The sequence below is a fragment of the Amphimedon queenslandica genome, unplaced genomic scaffold (assembly GCF_000090795.2).
Source record: "Amphimedon queenslandica unplaced genomic scaffold, v1.1 AMPQUscaffold_13482, whole genome shotgun sequence".
NCBI lineage: Eukaryota > Metazoa > Porifera > Demospongiae > Haplosclerida > Niphatidae > Amphimedon > Amphimedon queenslandica.
The window spans coordinates 110632-129085 of NW_003546282.1; the positions used below are offsets into that span (position 1 = coordinate 110632).

At 36.7% G+C, this 18454-nt stretch overlaps 7 protein-coding genes and 1 long non-coding RNA gene across 8 annotated transcripts in view; 6 read left to right on the plus strand and 2 right to left on the minus strand.

Moving 5' to 3' along the window:
- Positions 1 to 277: 277 nt before the first annotated feature.
- LOC109580675 (uncharacterized) lies at positions 278 to 1020 on the minus strand. The gene is made up of 2 exons (XR_002184313.1): positions 704 to 1020; positions 278 to 662 (listed from the first exon to the last, which is right to left on the minus strand). It is a non-coding gene; the product is annotated as an uncharacterized LOC109580675 (long non-coding RNA).
- Positions 1021 to 1031: 11 nt separating this feature from the next.
- Positions 1032 to 1469, plus strand: LOC105311982 (39S ribosomal protein L32, mitochondrial-like). Its single transcript, XM_011404253.1, has one exon. The coding sequence runs from the start codon at positions 1032 to 1034 to the stop codon at positions 1467 to 1469; it is 438 nt and encodes a 145-aa protein (XP_011402555.1).
- A 12-nt stretch (positions 1470 to 1481) lies between these two features.
- On the plus strand, positions 1482 to 5838 carry LOC100633291 (bone morphogenetic protein receptor type-1B-like). The gene is made up of 5 exons (XM_003384863.3): positions 1482 to 2441; positions 2508 to 3202; positions 4029 to 4170; positions 4763 to 4893; positions 5123 to 5838. Exons 1-5 carry the CDS (start codon positions 1646 to 1648, stop codon positions 5639 to 5641), a joined length of 2283 nt encoding a protein of 760 aa, XP_003384911.3. The 5' UTR covers positions 1482 to 1645; the 3' UTR covers positions 5642 to 5838.
- Positions 5839 to 5885: 47 nt separating this feature from the next.
- Positions 5886 to 10560, plus strand: LOC100633420 (probable serine/threonine-protein kinase DDB_G0277449). Its single transcript, XM_003384864.2, has 5 exons — positions 5886 to 6640; positions 6976 to 7667; positions 7964 to 8105; positions 9618 to 9748; positions 9840 to 10560. Exons 1-5 carry the CDS (start codon positions 5899 to 5901, stop codon positions 10428 to 10430), a joined length of 2298 nt encoding a protein of 765 aa, XP_003384912.2. The 5' UTR covers positions 5886 to 5898; the 3' UTR covers positions 10431 to 10560.
- LOC109580673 (cell death protein 6-like) lies at positions 10442 to 12190 on the minus strand. Its single transcript, XM_019994108.1, has 10 exons — positions 12063 to 12190; positions 11949 to 12007; positions 11826 to 11900; positions 11698 to 11775; positions 11485 to 11646; positions 11316 to 11420; positions 11119 to 11262; positions 10945 to 11076; positions 10783 to 10854; positions 10442 to 10729 (listed from the first exon to the last, which is right to left on the minus strand). The coding sequence occupies exons 1-10, from the start codon at positions 12163 to 12165 to the stop codon at positions 10658 to 10660; spliced, it is 1002 nt and encodes a 333-aa protein (XP_019849667.1). The 5' UTR covers positions 12166 to 12190; the 3' UTR covers positions 10442 to 10657.
- Positions 12191 to 12238: 48 nt separating this feature from the next.
- LOC100640787 (coiled-coil domain-containing protein 12-like) lies at positions 12239 to 13068 on the plus strand. The gene is made up of 7 exons (XM_003384837.3): positions 12239 to 12328; positions 12376 to 12392; positions 12448 to 12533; positions 12588 to 12646; positions 12721 to 12755; positions 12803 to 12879; positions 12926 to 13068. The coding sequence occupies exons 1-7, from the start codon at positions 12293 to 12295 to the stop codon at positions 13015 to 13017; spliced, it is 402 nt and encodes a 133-aa protein (XP_003384885.1). The 5' UTR covers positions 12239 to 12292; the 3' UTR covers positions 13018 to 13068.
- A 33-nt stretch (positions 13069 to 13101) lies between these two features.
- LOC100633545 (histidine-rich membrane protein KE4 homolog 2-like) lies at positions 13102 to 15763 on the plus strand. Its single transcript, XM_019994109.1, has 6 exons — positions 13102 to 13285; positions 13351 to 13462; positions 14786 to 14947; positions 15004 to 15191; positions 15263 to 15526; positions 15597 to 15763. Exons 1-6 carry the CDS (start codon positions 13193 to 13195, stop codon positions 15675 to 15677), a joined length of 900 nt encoding a protein of 299 aa, XP_019849668.1. The 5' UTR covers positions 13102 to 13192; the 3' UTR covers positions 15678 to 15763.
- A 755-nt stretch (positions 15764 to 16518) lies between these two features.
- Positions 16519 to 18454, plus strand: part of LOC100633671 (zinc transporter ZIP6-like) — a 20096-nt gene continuing 18160 nt past the window's right edge. Inside the window, exons 1-4 of the mRNA XM_019994107.1 lie at positions 16519 to 16746; positions 16827 to 16988; positions 17039 to 17132; positions 18375 to 18453. Coding sequence (XP_019849666.1) covers positions 16902 to 16988; positions 17039 to 17132; positions 18375 to 18453 — 260 coding nt within the window. The 5' untranslated portion in view covers positions 16519 to 16746; positions 16827 to 16901. The remainder of the gene's footprint in view (positions 16747 to 16826; positions 16989 to 17038; positions 17133 to 18374; position 18454) is intronic.

The following is an 18454-nucleotide window of genomic DNA, read 5'->3' on the forward strand; positions in this document are numbered from 1 at the left end:
CCTGGTACCAAGCCTTTTTCTATCTTTTCTCCATTGCTACCAATAGAAAGTTGACGTCCAACGAACTTATTTTTTTTCTTGAAAGTTATTACGGTATGCAATGAATACATTTATTTTGCAATGAATATACTTAGCACGCATATCCTCTTCCCTCACAAGGAATACTTGTAAGACAACAATTACCTTGTAAAGATACCTTTTAAGTACCACATACCAAAATTTCATGATTGCACTCTAAAGAATACTGAAGTTACAATTTTTTTATTGTTAAGTATAATTAAATTAATTAAAATTTATTATAAAAATTGTAATAAATCATGATATCTTTATCCAGGAAGAAAATAATTGGGATCAAAGTCTATATCCTCACAATAACCTTTGTCTATAATGCCAAAATAGGCAACCAGATACTTAACACAGTTCATGGAGTACAAATATGAACAAAAATTGCGGCTCTCATGAAATCTCAAGATATCTTCCAAATACAGATATAAAGAAAGTTGAAAACCACTGCAATAGCTACAATTTACATATATATCAATAATTACAAGCTATACTCATGGATACAACAATGCTAAACACACACAAACACATAGCTAGGCTACTTGCTGGGACCTTTAATACCTTAGAAAAATTTTCCCTTTTCTCCTAGAGCAATGAAACTTTTGCAGAATAACAGGCATATATAATACTAATAAGCTACCTTGTAAGTGTGATTGCATTCACTCTATTTTACAAGTTATAGAATTTAGTATGATTTTTGTGTCAGCCATTTTAAATCCTTACAGTGGAAACAAGCACCTGAAACACAAACAGTTCTTGGTTATAAATGTAGAAGATCAGTTATCTACATCTTTATCCAATGCTAAAGGTGCAGAGAACAGCAAAGTAACTGTAGACTTCTTAGTTTTGACATAAACAATCAAAATAGGCAAGTGGCACTACCACACTAAAAGTCAGCCATTTTGAGAAAAACGTCACTTCCGGTCAGAAATAAGAAATCAGGCTTGGCTGCCCGACTGTTAGAAGAAATGTCAAATTTTGTTCATCAAATTGTCAAGAAGACATCGAATAGAATTGGCTTTCCTCTTGGCCAGTTATGTGCCTTAATCAGTGGACCCAAGCTTCCTCCTAGAACCCCAGCACTAGCTACTGTATGTACACCTACTGCACCTAGATCTAGTGGTGATACCAGTTGGGGATTTACTGGTGAGGATGGGTTTCTCTCTTCCATATTGTGGGCAGTCCCAAAGAAGAGGGTTTCGCGTCACAAGAAACGTCTTCGTATGCAGTCAAAGTGGCTGAGACCGATACAGAACTACATGCCCTGTCCGAAATGTGGAAACCCAAAGTTACTCCACGTCCTTTGTGGGACATGTTTCAGGAGAACGATGCGAAAGACTGCCGAGTATAGAAAGAAAAATGTAGGGACACTTTATTCAAAATTTAAGAAAGGCGTTGGATTCTGAACAGCGTATATTAACTAATATAGTCCTTTTTCCTCTCTCATTCTGTTTGCTCTTTCACTTCCTCTCTCTCTCTACTACTACAAATTAAAAGTACAAATTACTTTAAATACCATCTAGGGAGTTATATATTAACTTATTAAATAGATAGTAAATTGATCAGTACCCACCTACTCATTATGGACAAATTCTTGATGGCGATGGTTGATCGGGCTGTGTCTCTTCTCGTATTTCTTTTCATATGTCAAAGTGTAAATGGCCAGAACGACCACTGCCAAGCTACAAGCTGTATTAATAATTGTTTTTATCCTCCTAGCTGTGTGGTGACTCCTCTTAGCAAGTACAGCTATAATTATGTGTGTCAAGCATCTTCACAGTGTCAGAGTTCTTCAGTACCTTCTGGCAGCAGCTATGGATATTTTTGTTTTGTATCTCTAAATATAATGAAAGGCAACATTGTCACCTTTATTTCAACTAGACTGACGTATCCTAGTAACTCTTGTTTGACAGGATTCCAGAGCTGCTCACCAAATATTGTAATGGAAGTCTCTTCATTTGATGTGACAAATTCTGTCCGGTGCAGTTGCTTTGAAGAAAATTGTCAAAGTATGATCAATGTCACTCTCTTCATTGATCCTCCAGATGAAGCAGAAAATGCACCAAGTAGTTTTCATGTCACAGATCAAATAACCAGTTCCATTGAACCATCCCTCAGTATGATTCCTAGTACAGTACCTGCTCCTTCAAATACTCTGAGATCTCATTCATTTGATGAGTCTACAGGGACCATTAGATCAGTTACTGGATTTACAACCAGTCTGACATCAATTGAACATTCTTCCAGTCGCATTATATCATCAATTCCACAATCTACTAATAGTTTGACATCAGTTTCTACAAGGAGCAGTACAGAATCAGTTCTTGTTCCATCTTCAACAGTTACTAGTACAGCAGCAGTTACAATTGGCCTGGCTTGTAAGTGAAAATAAAAGTTGAAATATAATATTCATTTTACTCTTTTTTCTCTAAATCTCTTTATAGCTGGTATCAGTATATTGGCACTAATGATTGCTCTCATTGCGGTTGTAATGATGTTAATTCTTGCTTACTCCTGGCGCAAGCATTCACCCAAATTTCACCGTTGCTCTCATCAGATACAATTTTCTTCCGAGACTTCTACCATCATTGAGCTAGATGAAGAACCAGGTCTACCTCCATTTCAACTCATTCAGTCTATCGGTAATGGCAGGTTCGGCTCTGTCTGGAAAGCTTTGTATGAGAAAGAGACCGTGGCTGTCAGAGTCTTCTCCCAACGACACAGAACCTCTTGGCAAAACGAGAGGGACATACATCTTCTCAATTCTACTCCTCACGAAAACATACTCAAGTTTATATCCAGTGAAAGCCGTGGTCGTGGTCCTAGTTCAGAGTACTTCATCATAACAGAATACCTTCCATTAGGATCACTCCACCAATTCTTGCGTCATAATACCCTCTCTTGGGAACAAGCATGGAACATCATGTACTCCATCACCAGTGGCATCACTCACCTACACTCCAGCAGCTATTACTCCAATGGCTTGTTGGCAGATAAATTCTCAATAGCCCACAGAGACATTAAGCCCAGTAATATACTGGTTAAGAGTCCCTCTGGTCAGTGTGTTGTTGCTGATTTCGGTCAAGCTTTTGTCCTAGACCCAGCTGCTGATGATAGAAAACTAGCAGTCTCTGGACAGGTAATGTGATATGGCAAGTAGCTAATAGTTGCAATTTTACAAGCATTCTTTTGTAATCTGACAATTTGTTTTTATTCATTTGCTACCTGTTACTAGTACACGTCAATAACAGCTTGTGTGAGTGTGTGTGTGTGAGTGACATTGTTTTCAGTGTTGTGCATCGTCTTCCTGGAGTTTCTAGAGGATTGTGAGTGAATGGAATTGTTTGTTTAATGATCCAATACACACATGCTAGACTTTACCATCTGCTTCATTCAAGCATTGGCTGGCATTTCATTTGATGTGTCCAAGTCATTCTTGGCAGCCCATTTTTATTTACTTGCCTCAAGTTACCTTTGAACTTGCATAACGTACTATTAGTATAATTAGTGATTGTTAGAGTACTGGTAACTTGATACTTTTAGTTGTTTGCAAATTTTTTTGCCATAAGACTAATTATACTAATTAGAGTTGTTTTTTCGCTCTGTTTGGAAATGCTAATGACCATGTAAACTTAAAAGTTCTAAACTCACTCACTTATGAAGCCTTTGCATACACCACCTGCGCAGTTATTTCAAGTGTTGGTTTATGTACATACACATGTGCTTCATTCTCAATGTATATATGTTAGTGTAGGAGGTGATAAACATGTCCGGTGGTGTTTTAGCCATAGCTTTGTCTATCTAATCTACCTGATTAGACTCTTCTGATTGGAAGGAGTCAATCTTGCATCAACATATTGACCAATCCTTTCATTGCATCAATAAGTATAAATATTTGTATTTTAAAATAGTTGTGACTATACGATCCTCATTTCCCCTCCCCCCTCTCTCCCCCCCCTCTATAGGTTGGTACTTATCGCTACATGTCACCAGAAGCGTTAGATGCTCGTGTTAATTTGAGAGACTCTGAGTCCTTCAAACAAATTGATGTGTATGCAATGTCACTGGTACTGTGGGAAGTGTGTATGAGGTACCAGTCCAATGATGGTAAGGGCATGCATAATAGGATATAGAGCAATCGACAAAATATTAATGTAATTTGAATAGGCACGAGCTCATATTTGTAATTAATTTGTGGGCCAATGATTAATTATTTAGGGTTTTTTGTTATGTCTTTGGTCTGTCTCTGATGCCCTTGAGTGTGTGGGGTTTCTCTACTTGTATTATGTGCATAAGACTAATCAGTGCTTTACTGGTATTCCATAGAAATCGATTTATTGAATTCTGAGGTTTAGCGATACCGACTTTGTTTATTATCACTCTTCGTGATAGTGTACACCTGGCCCGGGCTATATAATATTATATAAACTAGATTTCATTGTACTTAGTTCTTTTTGATGATTGAGCAATAACCAAATGCAATACTTGGATTGTAATTCTTGCCACTTGCATAACTCAGGAAGTTAGCCTTTCACTTTCTGTAAATATTGTACCTTTTCATTCAGTCACTATGTCTCTATTGATCAATAGACTTTAAAGTGGGAATCTTTAATTTCAGATACTTGTGTATACTTGTTTAATTTTTTCTCTCTCTCTCCCTCTCTCTCTCTCCCTCTCTCTCCATTCTTATTCTCCACAGTCCCTGTTCCTCCATACCAGTCTCCTTTCTTTGATATGGTTGGTGAGAAGCCAACGCTTGACCAAATGAAGGAGATTGTGGTCATTAATAAGCAAAGACCGCTCCTTCCTGAAAAATGGAATAATGACAAGGTATAAAATATATTTATCCGTCCCTGCCCTTGTAAAGGTGTGGAAGGGCAGCGACATGTTTTGTGGGTAATTTTTTTAAATATATTTTATTGATCAACAGGAGTGCCTATCTGTTTATAGTAAACATGGGAGAGGGAGGGAGAGGAAGGGAGGGAGAGATTGCTCAATTTGTTTTGCTGTACAGCTGCAATTAGCTTTTTTTAACAAACTCTCTTTGAACATTATTTAGAATTTAAAACGGATCATAAAGCTCATAGTAGAAGGCTGGGATGAAGACCCAGAGGCTAGACTGACGGCTGCTAACATCAAGATACAGCTGGAGAGCCTCGTCGGAATGAGACCTAAGCCTCCACCTTCTTCTACATCTCAGCCAGATGGACGAAACAATTTCTTGTCTCCAATCTTAGAGTCAAGCGAATCCTCTTGTAAAAAGTATCGATTGAGCTCCTCGTTCTCTGAGTCCTCAGGAAATGCTGTTATATTCTCAAATCCTTCATCAAAACTTTCCGGAAGGTTTTCAGTAGATCATACAAACAACGCATCGTCTCACAGGACAATACTCAATGATTTACGTCGCTACAGAGACGGGATCGGACTCTCGAATAATATTAGTACCACTACTACTGATAGTACACAACCTAATGGAGCCTATACTGGAGGAGGTAGTAGGGATGAAGTATCAAGTTCAGAGTCACAAGACGAAGTCAATGTTGTTGATGTTACTACAGGACAGCCAAAGAGTCACTGATAGCTGTACTTATTGGAACGTTACAATTCACTCATATTTATTTTTATCCCAAATACCATGCAATGATATTGTGACATGCATAATCTATTTAGTGTGTCCATGATTGGGCCACACTTTAAATGAGATATGATATGACATTTGTATGTATGTATACCCTCCTCCTACTATTTTACCCTTTTTAATTTTATTAGCCACAATTATTGTAATTGTATTTTGATTTCCAATTATTTTTTATTGGTCCAACCCATCCTATTTATATGAGGAGGAGTTTGGAAATGGTCGCTGTTCTTCGAGTTGTTCTCTGTTTTTGTCTTTTATCTACTATTGTGACTGCTTTTCAGTGTCGAGTAAATAGTTGTATAAGATGCTCTAGTTCTTCTCCTGTTGATTGTACAGTGACTCCTGTTGATCAATACAGTTATAACTATTACTGTGAAGCTCCCTCACACTGTACCCCTCAAAATGTACCTGGTTCAAACCGGGATGGATATTACTGTTATGCTTCTCTTTTTATAAGGAACTTAAATTCAACAGATTTTGATGGACATTGGTTTAGTTTTTTTCAGGTTGAATCTTGTGAAGAAGCAGCTGGCTCTGAATTGACAGATGATTGTTTGAGTATCACCAAGAGAGTGTCTTCATTGGAAGGAACTAACATATTCTGTCGTTGTACAGAAGATAACTGTCAAGATATATTTAATGTCACCATAATTATTGATCCACCAAATGATGTTAGTAGCTCTACTCTCATTAATGGAGTCATAACCAGTTCACCTTCTCCTCCATCAGTTTATTCGTCAGTACCTTTGTCTCTATCTTTATCCTCATCTACAATTGATCTGACTACTAGCTCAGTCTCATTTTCTATAAATACATCTCCTACTCTAATAACTGTTACTAATACTCACACGACTGGTATATTAACTACATCATCTGTTGTTCCTAGTAGTACAGGGGTCATTCCATCAACCGATACAATGGTGACAATTATTCTTTCTTGTAAGTCAATCAAGTGTTATAAATGATGATACTTTATATTATCTCTCTCTCTCTCTCTCTCTCTCTCTCTCTCTCTCTCTCTCTCTCTCTCTCTCTCTCTCTCTCTCTCTCTCTCCCTCTCTCTCTCTCTCTCTCTCTTTCTCCCTCTCTCTCTCCCTCTCTCTCTCTCCCCCCCTCTCTCTCTCCCTCTCTCTCTCTCCCTCTCTCTCCCCCCCTCTCTCTCTCCCTCTCTCTCTCTCCCTCTCTCTCTCTCCCTCTCTCTCTCTCCCTCTCTCTCTCTCCCTCTCTCTCTCTCCCTCTCTCTCTCTCCCTCCCCTCCCTCCCTCCCTCTTTAGCTGTTATAGCTTTTCTAGCAATCACACTAGCCATCATTGGTCTTTTGATAGCTTGTACCCTTGTCTGTTACTGCCGTAAATACTCATCAAATTCACGTCGTCATTCACATCAAATACAGTTTCCAGCTGCTCCTAACATTGAACTAGATGAAAGATCAGCTCCTCTTCCATTTCAACTCCTCCAGCCTATCGGTAATGGCAGGTTTGGCTCTGTCTGGAAAGCTTTATATAACAATGAGACCGTGGCTGTAAAAGCATTATCTTTGCATCACAAACTTTCCTGGCAAAACGAGAGGGACATACATCTTCTCGATTCTACTCCTCATGAAAACATACTCAAGTTTATATCCAGTGAAAGCCGTGGTCGTGGTTCTAGTTCAGAGTACTTCATCATAACGGAATACCTTCCATTAGGATCACTCCACCAGTTCTTGCGTCATAATACCCTCTCTTGGGAACAAGCATGGAACATCATGTACTCCATCGCCAGTGGCATCACTCACCTACACTCCAACAGCTATTATAACTCAAACGGTTTACTATTAGAGAAATACTCAATAGCCCACAGAGACATTAAGCCCAGTAATATACTGGTTAAGAGTGTCTCTGGTCATTGTGTTGTCGCTGATCTTGGATTAGCATTCATTCTAGACCCAGCTGCTGATGATAGAAAACTAGCAGTCTCTGGACAGGTAATACCTAATTCTCAAGACCCTATGTGTATATAGCACATACAATAAATGTAGTGGCTGGTAGTCTTAAGTTTCTTTTTTTGGCAAGAGAGAGAGAGAGAGAGGAAGATTACAGTATATGTAATTGAATTAGAATTTGTAGGAAGTTGAGTCAGGCAGAGATACATGTGACTATTACATTTTATATGTATATTTGATACATTCAATAAATATTTGTAGTCATACTATATATTCATTTTAAATTCAACTTGTTATTCTAAATTCTCTCTTTTGCCCCTCCCCCTCTCTCTCTGTAGGTTGGTACTTATCGCTACATGTCACCAGAAGCGTTAGATGCTCGTGTTAATCTAAGGGACATTGAGTCCTTTAAGCAAATTGATATGTATGCATTGTCACTGGTGCTGTGGGAAGTGTGTATGAGGTACCAGTCTGATGATGGTAAGGGAGAAAATTGATTTTAAAAATTCATAATGTGATGCGTGTGATTGTGCAAATTAATTACAGTATTTAGCATGGCTTCTGTTTCAAGTTTGTATTGTCAATATTGTCTAGTCTAATGGTACAGGTATCTATTGTAGTTGCAACATTGTAATGTTTTCTTGATTTTTGGAAAGTAGGACAAATATTATGAGTTCACAATTATTAAATTACAACTGCATTATTTTGATCTAAATTGGATTTTTACAATTTTTTTAATTTTGCCTAATTTTGCCAAAAATGAAAAGGAGCGAATTTTTCATTTTTATTGTGTTTTCTGATGCATATACATGTACTTATGTTGCGTAGAAAGTTTGAGCTGATTCCGATCAAAATTGGATTTTTTACGAATTTTTAAAGATACTCCAAAATCAGGTCGAAGTCCCTGTACTATAGTACATGGTCTCGGGCCAAATTTTGCCAAAAATGAAAAAAAGAAAAATTTTTCATTTTTATTATATTTTCTAATGCATATGCATGTACTTATGTTGCGTAGAAAGTTTGAGCTGATTCGGATCAAAATTGAATTTTTTATGAATTTTTAAAGTTGCTCTGAAATTGGGCCAAAGTCCCTGTACCATTATGGTCTCAGGCCAAATTTTACCAAAAATGAAAAGGAGAAAATTTTTCATTTTTATTATATTTTCTGATGCATATACATGTACTTATGTTGCGTAGAAAGTTTGAGCTGATTCCGATCAAAATTGGATTTTTTACGAATTTTTAAAGATACTCCAAAATCAGGTCGAAGTCCCTGTACTATAGTACATGGTCTCGGGCCAAATTTTGCCAAAAATGAAAAGAAGAAAAATTTTTCATTTTTATTATATTTTCTAATGCATATACATGTACTTATGTTGCGTAGAAAGTTTGAGCTAATTCTGATCAAAATTAAATTTTTTTTGAATTTTTAAAGTTGCTCCAAAATTGGGCCAAAGTCCCTGTACTATGGTCTCGGGCCAAATTTTGCCAAAAATGAAAAGGAGAGAATTTTTCATTTTTATAATGTTTTCTGATGCATATACATGTACTTATGCTGTGTAGAAAGTTTGAGCTGATTCCGATTAAAATTCGTCTTTAATAAACTTTTTAAGTTTTCTAAAATTGGGCCAAAATCCCAGTTTTTTTATTGTCACAGATTTTGTGACAATGGAACTAATGGGTTTTTGCTTGTCACGGATTTTGTGACAATGAAACTAATGGGTTTTTGCTTGTCACGGGTTTCGTGACAATGGAACTAATGGGTTTTTACTTGTCACGGATTTCGTGACAATGGAATTAATGGGTTTTTACTTGTCACGGATTTCGTGACAATGGAATTAATGGGTTTTGATGCATATACATGTACACGTGCATTCCTTTAGCCAAAATTGAAAAGGAGAGACTTCTACCTTTTAAATTTTTTCTGATGCATTCTTATGATATGAAAAAATTTTATTGTCTTATAATTGGCTTCTCTCTCTCTCTCCACAGTCCCTGTTCCTCCATACCAGTCTCCTTTCTTTGATATGGTTGGTGAGAAGCCAACGCTTGAGCAAATGAAGGAGATTGTGGTTAATGCTAATAAAAGACCTGGTTTCACGGGAGTATGGTATAGCGATAAGGTAGGGCGTCTATAATTTTTATAAATTTTTCACCTCATATTTATTTAATAAATGACAATGTTGATTGTCTCATTTTTTGTTAACTCAATAGAATTTAAAACGGATCATAAAGCTCATTAAAGAAGGTTGGGATGAAGACCCAGAGGCTAGACTGACGGCTGCTAACATCAAGATACAGCTGGAGAGCCTCATCGGAATGAGACCTAAACTTGACTCGCTCTCCTCTCCTTTATCTCCACCACCCGAGGGAGAGGGTGTCTTCCTCTCTCCGGTCTCAGAGACAAGTCACTCTTCTTGTAAGAAAGTCCACATCAGTGCATCGTTCTCTGGTTCAACAAACGCCATGCTTTCTCCAGCTGCTGCTCCTCATTCGTTTCATGGGAGGTTCTCATTAGATCATGGGGGACACAATCCAGTCACTGTCAGTATGATTCTCTCCCTCAGTGACGTACAAGTGCAATACAGACCACCAGATACAGTAGCTACAGCTAATAGTGAGTCTATTACTGTTCCTGCTCTTATACCACAATCTGAGCCAACTACAGCTCCACAATTGGCTAGTAATAATGAAGTATCTAATGGAGGATCACAAGATGAAGTGAATGTCATTGATGCTACCACGGGACAGCCAAAGAGACTCTCTGATGCGGAACACGATGACACAACAACTTCACTTTCATGATTATACCAATACTCAGTTACCATACAAATATTATTCATGACATTCAGATCTATACATGTACATTGTAATTGTGTGTCATGTCTTGTGTTTATGTGTCAGGACAGAATTATAAAGAAAATACTAAAAACAACACAAATATGAATATCTGGAGTACAGTCTAATAATATAATAGTAGCTATGACCAGTTTTATTATTATATTACACAGCATTTGCGTGCGTGCAGCCTTTCACAAACTTGTGCCTTCTTCCAGTAATGTCTGAGAGTCGCTGTTTAGCTGCGTAGAGGATTCACTTCCACCCTAAATAATTATTTAAAAAAATTTTAACAGCAAAGTTATACCAGCTCACATACCAAGACACTGTCTAGTTGTTTAAGTGCATCATGTACTTCAAGTTCACTTTGATATGGACTTCTAGCTTGGCTCTGTGTAATAGATATATATATTGCATGCAGGTATATGTAGGTATCAGTGCAATAATTGCTATTTTTATGTGAGACTAAATTTTTACATACCCATTCATCGATTTCACTTTGTATTGATTCAAATGCTTCGTCAAAATCAGTATCAGAGTTTGGTAGTGGGAGTTTGACGTCATATACTAGTTTTAGTGTCTCATTCAGTTGTTCCCACTGTTGAGTAATGTCCTATTCACATAATAAAATATGTAAAATGAAATGTTGTGTTACTTTGCTAGCTCTTCTACTCATTCTTGGATGGCTTGCTTCAGGGAATGTGTCTCTTTCTTCATCGTCTTCTTCTGTTGTTGCTGGGTTATGATGAAGCTCTGCAAGCTCTTTTCCATAGTTCTTTTTTATTTTTTTTGCTTTAACCTTGACAAAACACGTCATTATTATTAAAACTCCTACAGTATAATGAGAAGTACCTTTTTCATTTCCACTACAAAACTTTCTGATGCGACTTTTGCTTCTTGAAACCTTTCATATGCTAGCTGAAAGGCTTGTCCAACGGTTTGTGTGATTTTATGAGCCTACAATAATCACATAAGGATTGTCCAAAGTCCATGCATAATGTAGCATGCAGTGTATACTCACTATATTTTGAGTTTCAATGCAGTAGCATTGCATTGTGACTTTTTGATCTGCTTTCTTTGTGTCTATTTTCCTTGAAATGAATGAAAAGAACTTGTGGCCTCCTCCCTCACAGTCATCAGAGCAATAAGCTATTTTTTGAAGTTTAAGTTTGCAGATGTGCATCTAGATTTATAAAGATTTCGCATCTGAATCCAACTTCTCATTAATCCATACCTTTGATTTGATTTCAGTGATGATAAGTGCTCTGATTGATATCGAAATTTCTACTTCGGGCAGCTTTGATGATGTTTTCTGTAATAAAAAACTATAAATTAAATTGATGTTTGAACATTTGAATATACTTTGAGTTCCCTGACAACTCTTGCTACAGTTCCTTTACTATCGTCCATATCTTCCACTTCAAGGACTCCTAAAAACTGCAAGTCATTAAGTAGAATAACACTCGAGCTGATTCACACTAATACCTTTCCTTTATATTGCACAGTACCGTACAGGAGTGTATTGTTGTCATGGATCCAGTTCTCTGATATTAAAATAAAGAGGGTGTCGTTAGTAAGCATTATATACTCTGGACTCACTCTTCTTTGCAGGCCCGCCTCTTTGTTGCGCTGGATCTGCGTCTGGGTCTTGCATTGCTTGCCACGTATCTCTAATAACTGCCATCTGCTGCTTCCTTGCCATTTTTCCTGAGCTGGAGAAGAGGGAGAGACGCAGAAGATCAACAAAAACAGCCCATCCAATAGTGCACAACGAGCCACACCCAAAAATCACCTGAAATAGGCGTGGCTCACACATAGTAAATTTTAAGATGGCGTCCAAAAGGACATTATCAGACATAGAAAAGGTATCCTAGATAATTAGATATTTCTCTTTATTTATTTATTAATTTAGGAAGATGGAGGAACAAGGTAGCAAAGTTTTTAGGTGGTAGGCCTTTTTGCATAATAATTTAATTTTGCTTAGAAAGAAAGTCCTAAAGTTTAGAAACTATAATCCTCACACAGAAGACCTGAAGGAGAAAAAACTAAAAAGAACTATGCCGGAATCAAGTAAAATATAAATGTGATTATTAAAATTTTATCAAAAATATTTTCACACTACAGTTGAAAATCAAGTATCAGAACAAATTGAGGCGGGTGGACATTCTCAAGTTGAGGAAGTGGTAAGTGCAATAGTTGTCATTAATTTTAATTATAATCAATTCTTTATTATACCTTTTCCATCCCTCTGTTATAGAATTTATCTAACCTGGCACCTAAGAAAGCTAACTGGTTAGCAATGACAGTAAATTATAAATGGTTTTTTAAATATAAATTAGGGATTTAAAGAGAGATACAGCATCAAAGTTGGAAATACTCGAAAGACGGACACAGAAAGCAATTATTGAGTTGATTCGTAAGGAAACAATAATAATTATAATTATTAGCATTTATTGTTATAGGTGAAAGATTAAAGGAGGATGGTGAAGGATTAGCATCTGCAGTTGCTGCACAAGGAGAAGAGTATGGACATGACGATGACACACAAGATTAACATAAAAATAATCATCATTATTGAAATTGGGCCATGATTAATGTGGGTGTATATGGGCGTGATCGATGCATATCATATATCTATCGCGCATGATCGATCTCAGGCAACAAGATCTCTTGATTTTAATTCCCGTGAGCTGACTTGTATATAAAAACAGCAGAGCCGTATTCAGAAGATGATGAAAAGACAGTTCCTTCTTCTGTGTCTGTTGTATTTTTGTCTTTTTATTGTCAGCAGTGAGGGCAAAGAGCAAAGGGATAGGAATGGAGTAAGATTCCCGAGAGGCTAACTATTAAATGCTTGTTGTTTACTGTCTATGTTTCACATTTTTAGCCCGACCTGTCTATTAGCGAAGAATTATTTGTGCGTCAGTTGGATAAAGCCGCCAATTCTGTGGACCAGTCAACTTACAGGTTCTGTAGCAATGGAGAATGGACTAATCCGAGTGAGTCTTTTTTAATGCAATATATAACAATAATGATAAAAATAGCAGTGGTATATACACACTACCATTGAAATCATCCCCATTAGTACAAAATTGTAAACCAGGTAAGCCCCACAAAATACACGGTAGGTTAATTATTCAAATACTTTGTTTATTTTTCTGGGAGCTTGTTATTATATAAGCCTGTCTAACACTCTTCTAAACTGATGATGTGATAATATCTACATGATTGTATGTTTCTACTACAAAAAACTTTTCTGTTGCACAGACAATAAGTGAACAATAAAGCACACAGTGGGCGTATTTGGCCAAACTCCCCTGTACTATTGCCCGATTTTGGAGCAACTTTAAAAATTTGTTAAATTTGAGTGGAATCAACTCAAACTTGATGCACAATATAAGTGCAAGTGCATCAGAAAATAATGTAAAATTGGAACTTTTCATTTTTGATTAAATTTCGCCGAAGTACTTGATACATATTGATGCCCTTATGTTATGTGGAAAGTTTGAGCTTATTTTGACAAGCATTTTCAAAAACAAGCCAATTTTTTGAAAAAAGCAAAGGGTATAAGCTCGTGGTTTTTCTAAAAATTGGCCCCCAATTTTAAGGGTGATTGAAATACCTCCTTGTGCTGTATAAGAAGTTTGAATTTATTTCTGTGAAAATTTTTTGAGTTTTAGGCAATTAAAAGAAATCCCCATTTCTTAAAGATATACCACTTAGATTTTCGACTTGAAGTTGTAGATTTGTTAAGATATTGCAGTTGAGATTGTGTTAGTACCAAACTTTATTCCTCAATTTTTCATAGTAAAGCTATGAATAATATGTATTTGAGCACATGCCCAGCACACCTTATTAATATGACCTTATATGTAACTGGATTCATAGATGGTGGTCTACTAATATGACAAGCATTGATCAATGCTACATTTAATGGACACTATAAAGGTGGGCATCCACTATGTAACTTTGTTGCCAGTACTTTTGATGTGGTTGTGCAACATGTTGCATGAAGCTGAGACTCTCTCTACTTCATGCAACATGTTGCCCAACCACATCAAAGGTTTAACCACAAGTTACACTCAGCAATCCTGCATAGTGGATGCCCACCTTAAATGTTGACCCATGGCAGCCTCCAATAAAATTAAATCCTTTACAATTGCTGTTATACATGTAGCTATCACTTATCAAGAAATATATAGACAATATATTTCTTGATAAGTGATAACTACATGTGCATATATTACTATTGCAATAATTTTTTGTTTTTGATTTATACATTACTATGCTCCATGTCTGCATATCTTTCTCCATACATGTAGATGAGCAAGATAATTCATGCATATGTGTGTCCTGTCACTCAGTCTATGAGGTGTGTGGTACAACACTAATGTACATAAGCTCAGCATTGAACTTGTCGTTAAACCTCAGAATAAATAATGATAGTAATGGCACTGATTCTAATGAATCAACTACAGCAGAAGGTATGGGAACATGTTAGTACATACACATACATATTTATTCTGACCTCTTACTCTAGCTTATGGCTATGGAACTATCATGATAGTGTTCATATCACTGTTATCATTGCTTGGCTTATTTATTGTCCCTTGTCTTACTCGGACAAACCCTACGGGTCAGTTAATCAGTAGATACCTATTGACATTGCTGACTGCTATGGGAGTATCAGCTTTGATGTGTGGAGTAATGTTTGAGCTCATACCTACTGTAAGTCATTAAAATGTTGTTTTTGTATTTTTTTCTATTCGCTGATATTATATTCTTTTCCTTTTATGCAGATATTCCGTATTGGTCATAGTCATGGTGAGAGTCATGATCATGATCATGATCACGATCACAATCATGATCATGATCACGATGATGATGAATTAAGTGAAAGCGAGATAGTCTGGAAAGGCACTGCAATAGTAGGTGGTGTCTTAATTTTTTACGTGCTGGAGTCAATACTACAAACACTTGTGGATAACACAAAAAAGAAGAATGATAAGTCAAAGCTAACAGCTGAGGAACAAAAAGCAAAGGATGACCAGAGCCCACTAATGGTAGGAATATTTTAATACTGGACTATGTGTGGTCAATGAGTGGTTGATCCTTGTTCTTCATATACTGTAGGATGGTGAAATAGAAGTTGTAGCTGATACCAATCAAACCTTTGTCAAAAGGTTTGTTCCTTTAAACAGGTTCGTCCTTTAGCTTGGATAATATTGATTGGAGATCTAAGTCATAATTGTGCTGATGGTATTGCATTGGGAGCTGCTGTTTCCCAAAGTCTTGCTCTAGGACTAAGTACAGCTTTTGCTATAGGCCTCCATGAAATACCTCATGAAATAGGTAATGCATTATGACTTTTCTCTGTCATTCCTCTCTTTTCTTCTATCTTTTCTTGTAGCTGATTTTGGTATACTTGTAAAGTCAGGGTTGCATTGGCTCACTGCTCTTCTGTTCAATTTCCTTTCATCACTGACAGCAATTGTTGGGTTTTTCATTGGCGTTGCTATTAGTACTAACAGTGCTACTGCTAATGAATGGTTGTTGGCTATAGCTGCTGGTTCATTCCTGTATATTGCTCTTGCTGATCTGGTAAGTCTTTGTCTACATAGCATGAAAATACAAATTAAATTTATATTATATATAGCTCCCGGAGTTAAAACTATCTTCATTCCATTCTCATGATCCTGATGCTCCTGAACAACTTGAGTATACAACCAATCAGAAAATCGGTCATGGCTTTGTGATTGCCATTGGATTTCTGATTTCCTTTGCAGTCATGCTAACTGTGTCACTCAACGAAGAGAGACTAAATGATTTATTTTAGTAATTTTTGTATTTTAGTTATATTGCCTTATCTTATTCACTTATTGCCTTCAAAGAAAATTATTTTACAACAGTTAACTTTTGAATAATAAAACTAAATACGGCATGAATATGGCTTCATATTATATCCCTGCATATGCATGCACACGCTGACACAGAGAAGCAAAGACAGTGCACACGGCACTAGTCAACTTTGCTTATAAAACGCTGTCTGCACAGCATAGCCAACACCAACAGTTACATTTCTCCCATGATCTACTGCTACCTTTCACTAAAGGCTTGACCAAAGGTCATCCGACCCATTCGTATGACTTCACCACCTCTTCCCCGTCTCTACACTGAATTAACACGCCAGGCTAAGGCCCACTGACTACTGAAGTGATCATCCTTCACAGCATGCAGAGTAAAATGTTGCTAAAATACTCCTCAGTCTGACTGGTTGACACAGGTGAGTAAGGGCATCACGACCAGCATTGCCGAATCCTTTTTATTTATTCATTGTATGTATTATATACATATAAATAATAGGTGAATCAGCAATCCCTAATCAGTTATCCTTTACAATTACAGCCCGCCTAGTCTGGCTAGTGCTTGTTGAAGATTATGGAAAGATCAGCCCTACTGTGTCTATTGCTTTCTTGCTTCCTTATTGTTAGCAGTGAGAGTAATGAGGAAAAGCCTATAAATGTGGTAAGACTCCATTATTGCCTTATATAATGGCTTCACACATTTTTATATAGCCTGATAAGCTATTTGTGAGTGAGTTGGATAAAGCTGCCAGTTCTGTGGACCAGTCAACTTACAGTGCCTGTAGCAATGAATGGACTAATTCAAGTGAGTCGGGTGAACACAATAGTGATTTCGGCTGAAGTCATATGCAGCTGAATCGAGCATCATTAGTAGCTTATTAGAACAAAGTTCTGTAGAATGTTTCAGGTGTTTAATTATTAGAAAGAACCTAATTTGCAATTAATTGTTTATTATACTTGACTGGATCAATGCAAAATAGATTTTGGGCAATTTATGTCCCTTGAAAAAGTTTCATGTGGATATACAATAAATGATGGATGTTATTTAACATAAATCAGCCATCTAGAACTTTAATTACCATATAGCGCTTTAATTTGGCGATTGGCAGTTTTCAAGCAGAATCGCCAATCATTAATGCGCATACTCAGTAATGCACGTGTACACAAAAATTCACCAAATTAAAAACTGCAAATTATAATTTTACAGCAAAATTGCCAAAATGAAGTGCTATACGGTATGCTGGACATTATTTGGAAAATTTTGCTAAAGATTACTTTTGGCAGTTTTTAACTAGGGATTGGCAATTTCACTTTCAAATGCTCCATTTCCTTACCACTAATTGAAGTGATGTACATGCAATGTGCACTGCATGCATAACTGTTACTGCATGTATGTACTGCTCAAGCAATAAGTGAACAGTGAGCACACAGCAGTAGCAGCACCAAGCAGTAGTAGATTAATAGAATTGATTAGTCCCATTTTAACATATTCAATCCCATGCAACATTGCATGATATGGCAAATTTTCCCTTACCATCACTGATGCATGAGCGTGCATGTTAATCAGTACTGAAAGAGGCATGAATACTGTGTGCTGAGAATCGTGGGACCATAGATAAAGGTTGCGTGATACTAATACATTGACCTTACCTGTAACTAAATTCATCAGTGAAAGCGCAACATACATCAACACTATGTGTGCATGTTAATTAGTACTGAACAAATAGTAGAGGTATGAATACTGTGTGGTTGAGCACATGCCCAGCATATGCAAACGAATCATAGATATAGTGGGACCATAGATAACAGTTGCACAATACTAATTCATTGACCTTATCTGTAACTAGATTCATGGAAGCGACATACATCAAAGCTATACACAGTTAAATGAATAATAACACTAGGGGCCTCCAATGACATAAAAATCTTAAAAGAAATTACTTATTATACAGACAAAATGCTACTTACTATTGTTTTCAACTTTTATATTACTACTATAACCCCTGTCTGCTTGATATATTGCACATTCTTCTTCATATACATGCAGATGAGCAAGATGATATTCATGTGTCCTGTCACTCAGTCTATGAGGTGTGTGGTACAACACTAATGTACATGAGCTCAGTA

Bases quoted from the DNA above. Each gene is read 5' to 3' on its own strand.
- LOC100633291 (XM_003384863.3), top strand. From the start codon at position 1,646: ATGGACAAATTCTTGATGGCGATGGTTGATCGGGCTGTGTCTCTTCTC. The intron at 4,171-4,762 runs GTAAGGGCATGC...TATTCTCCACAG, and splicing joins GAGGTACCAGTCCAATGATG to TCCCTGTTCCTCCATACCAG. The intron at 4,894-5,122 runs GTATAAAATATA...AACATTATTTAG, and splicing joins AAAAATGGAATAATGACAAG to AATTTAAAACGGATCATAAA.
- LOC105311982 (XM_011404253.1), top strand. From the start codon at position 1,032: ATGTCAAATTTTGTTCATCAAATTGTCAAGAAGACATCGAATAGAATT.
- LOC100640787 (XM_003384837.3), top strand. From the start codon at position 12,293: ATGGCGTCCAAAAGGACATTATCAGACATAGAAAAG. The intron at 12,534-12,587 runs GTAAAATATAAA...TTCACACTACAG, and splicing joins AAGAACTATGCCGGAATCAA to TTGAAAATCAAGTATCAGAA. The intron at 12,756-12,802 runs GTTAGCAATGAC...AATATAAATTAG, and splicing joins GCACCTAAGAAAGCTAACTG to GGATTTAAAGAGAGATACAG.
- LOC100633545 (XM_019994109.1), top strand. From the start codon at position 13,193: ATGATGAAAAGACAGTTCCTTCTTCTGTGTCTGTTGTATTTTTGTCTT. The intron at 14,948-15,003 runs GTATGGGAACAT...CTCTTACTCTAG, and splicing joins TGAATCAACTACAGCAGAAG to CTTATGGCTATGGAACTATC. The intron at 15,192-15,262 runs GTAAGTCATTAA...CCTTTTATGCAG, and splicing joins TGTTTGAGCTCATACCTACT to ATATTCCGTATTGGTCATAG.
- LOC109580673 (XM_019994108.1), bottom strand. From the start codon at position 12,165: ATGGCAAGGAAGCAGCAGATGGCAGTTATTAGAGATACGTGGCAAGCA. The intron at 12,008-12,062 runs GTGAGTCCAGAG...TTTTAATATCAG, and splicing joins AGGCGGGCCTGCAAAGAAGA to AGAACTGGATCCATGACAAC. The intron at 11,647-11,697 runs GTATGGATTAAT...TTATAAATCTAG, and splicing joins TCACTGAAATCAAATCAAAG to ATGCACATCTGCAAACTTAA.
- LOC100633420 (XM_003384864.2), top strand. From the start codon at position 5,899: ATGAGGAGGAGTTTGGAAATGGTCGCTGTTCTTCGAGTTGTTCTCTGT. The intron at 6,641-6,975 runs GTAAGTCAATCA...CTCCCTCTTTAG, and splicing joins GGTGACAATTATTCTTTCTT to CTGTTATAGCTTTTCTAGCA. The intron at 8,106-9,617 runs GTAAGGGAGAAA...CTCTCTCCACAG, and splicing joins GAGGTACCAGTCTGATGATG to TCCCTGTTCCTCCATACCAG.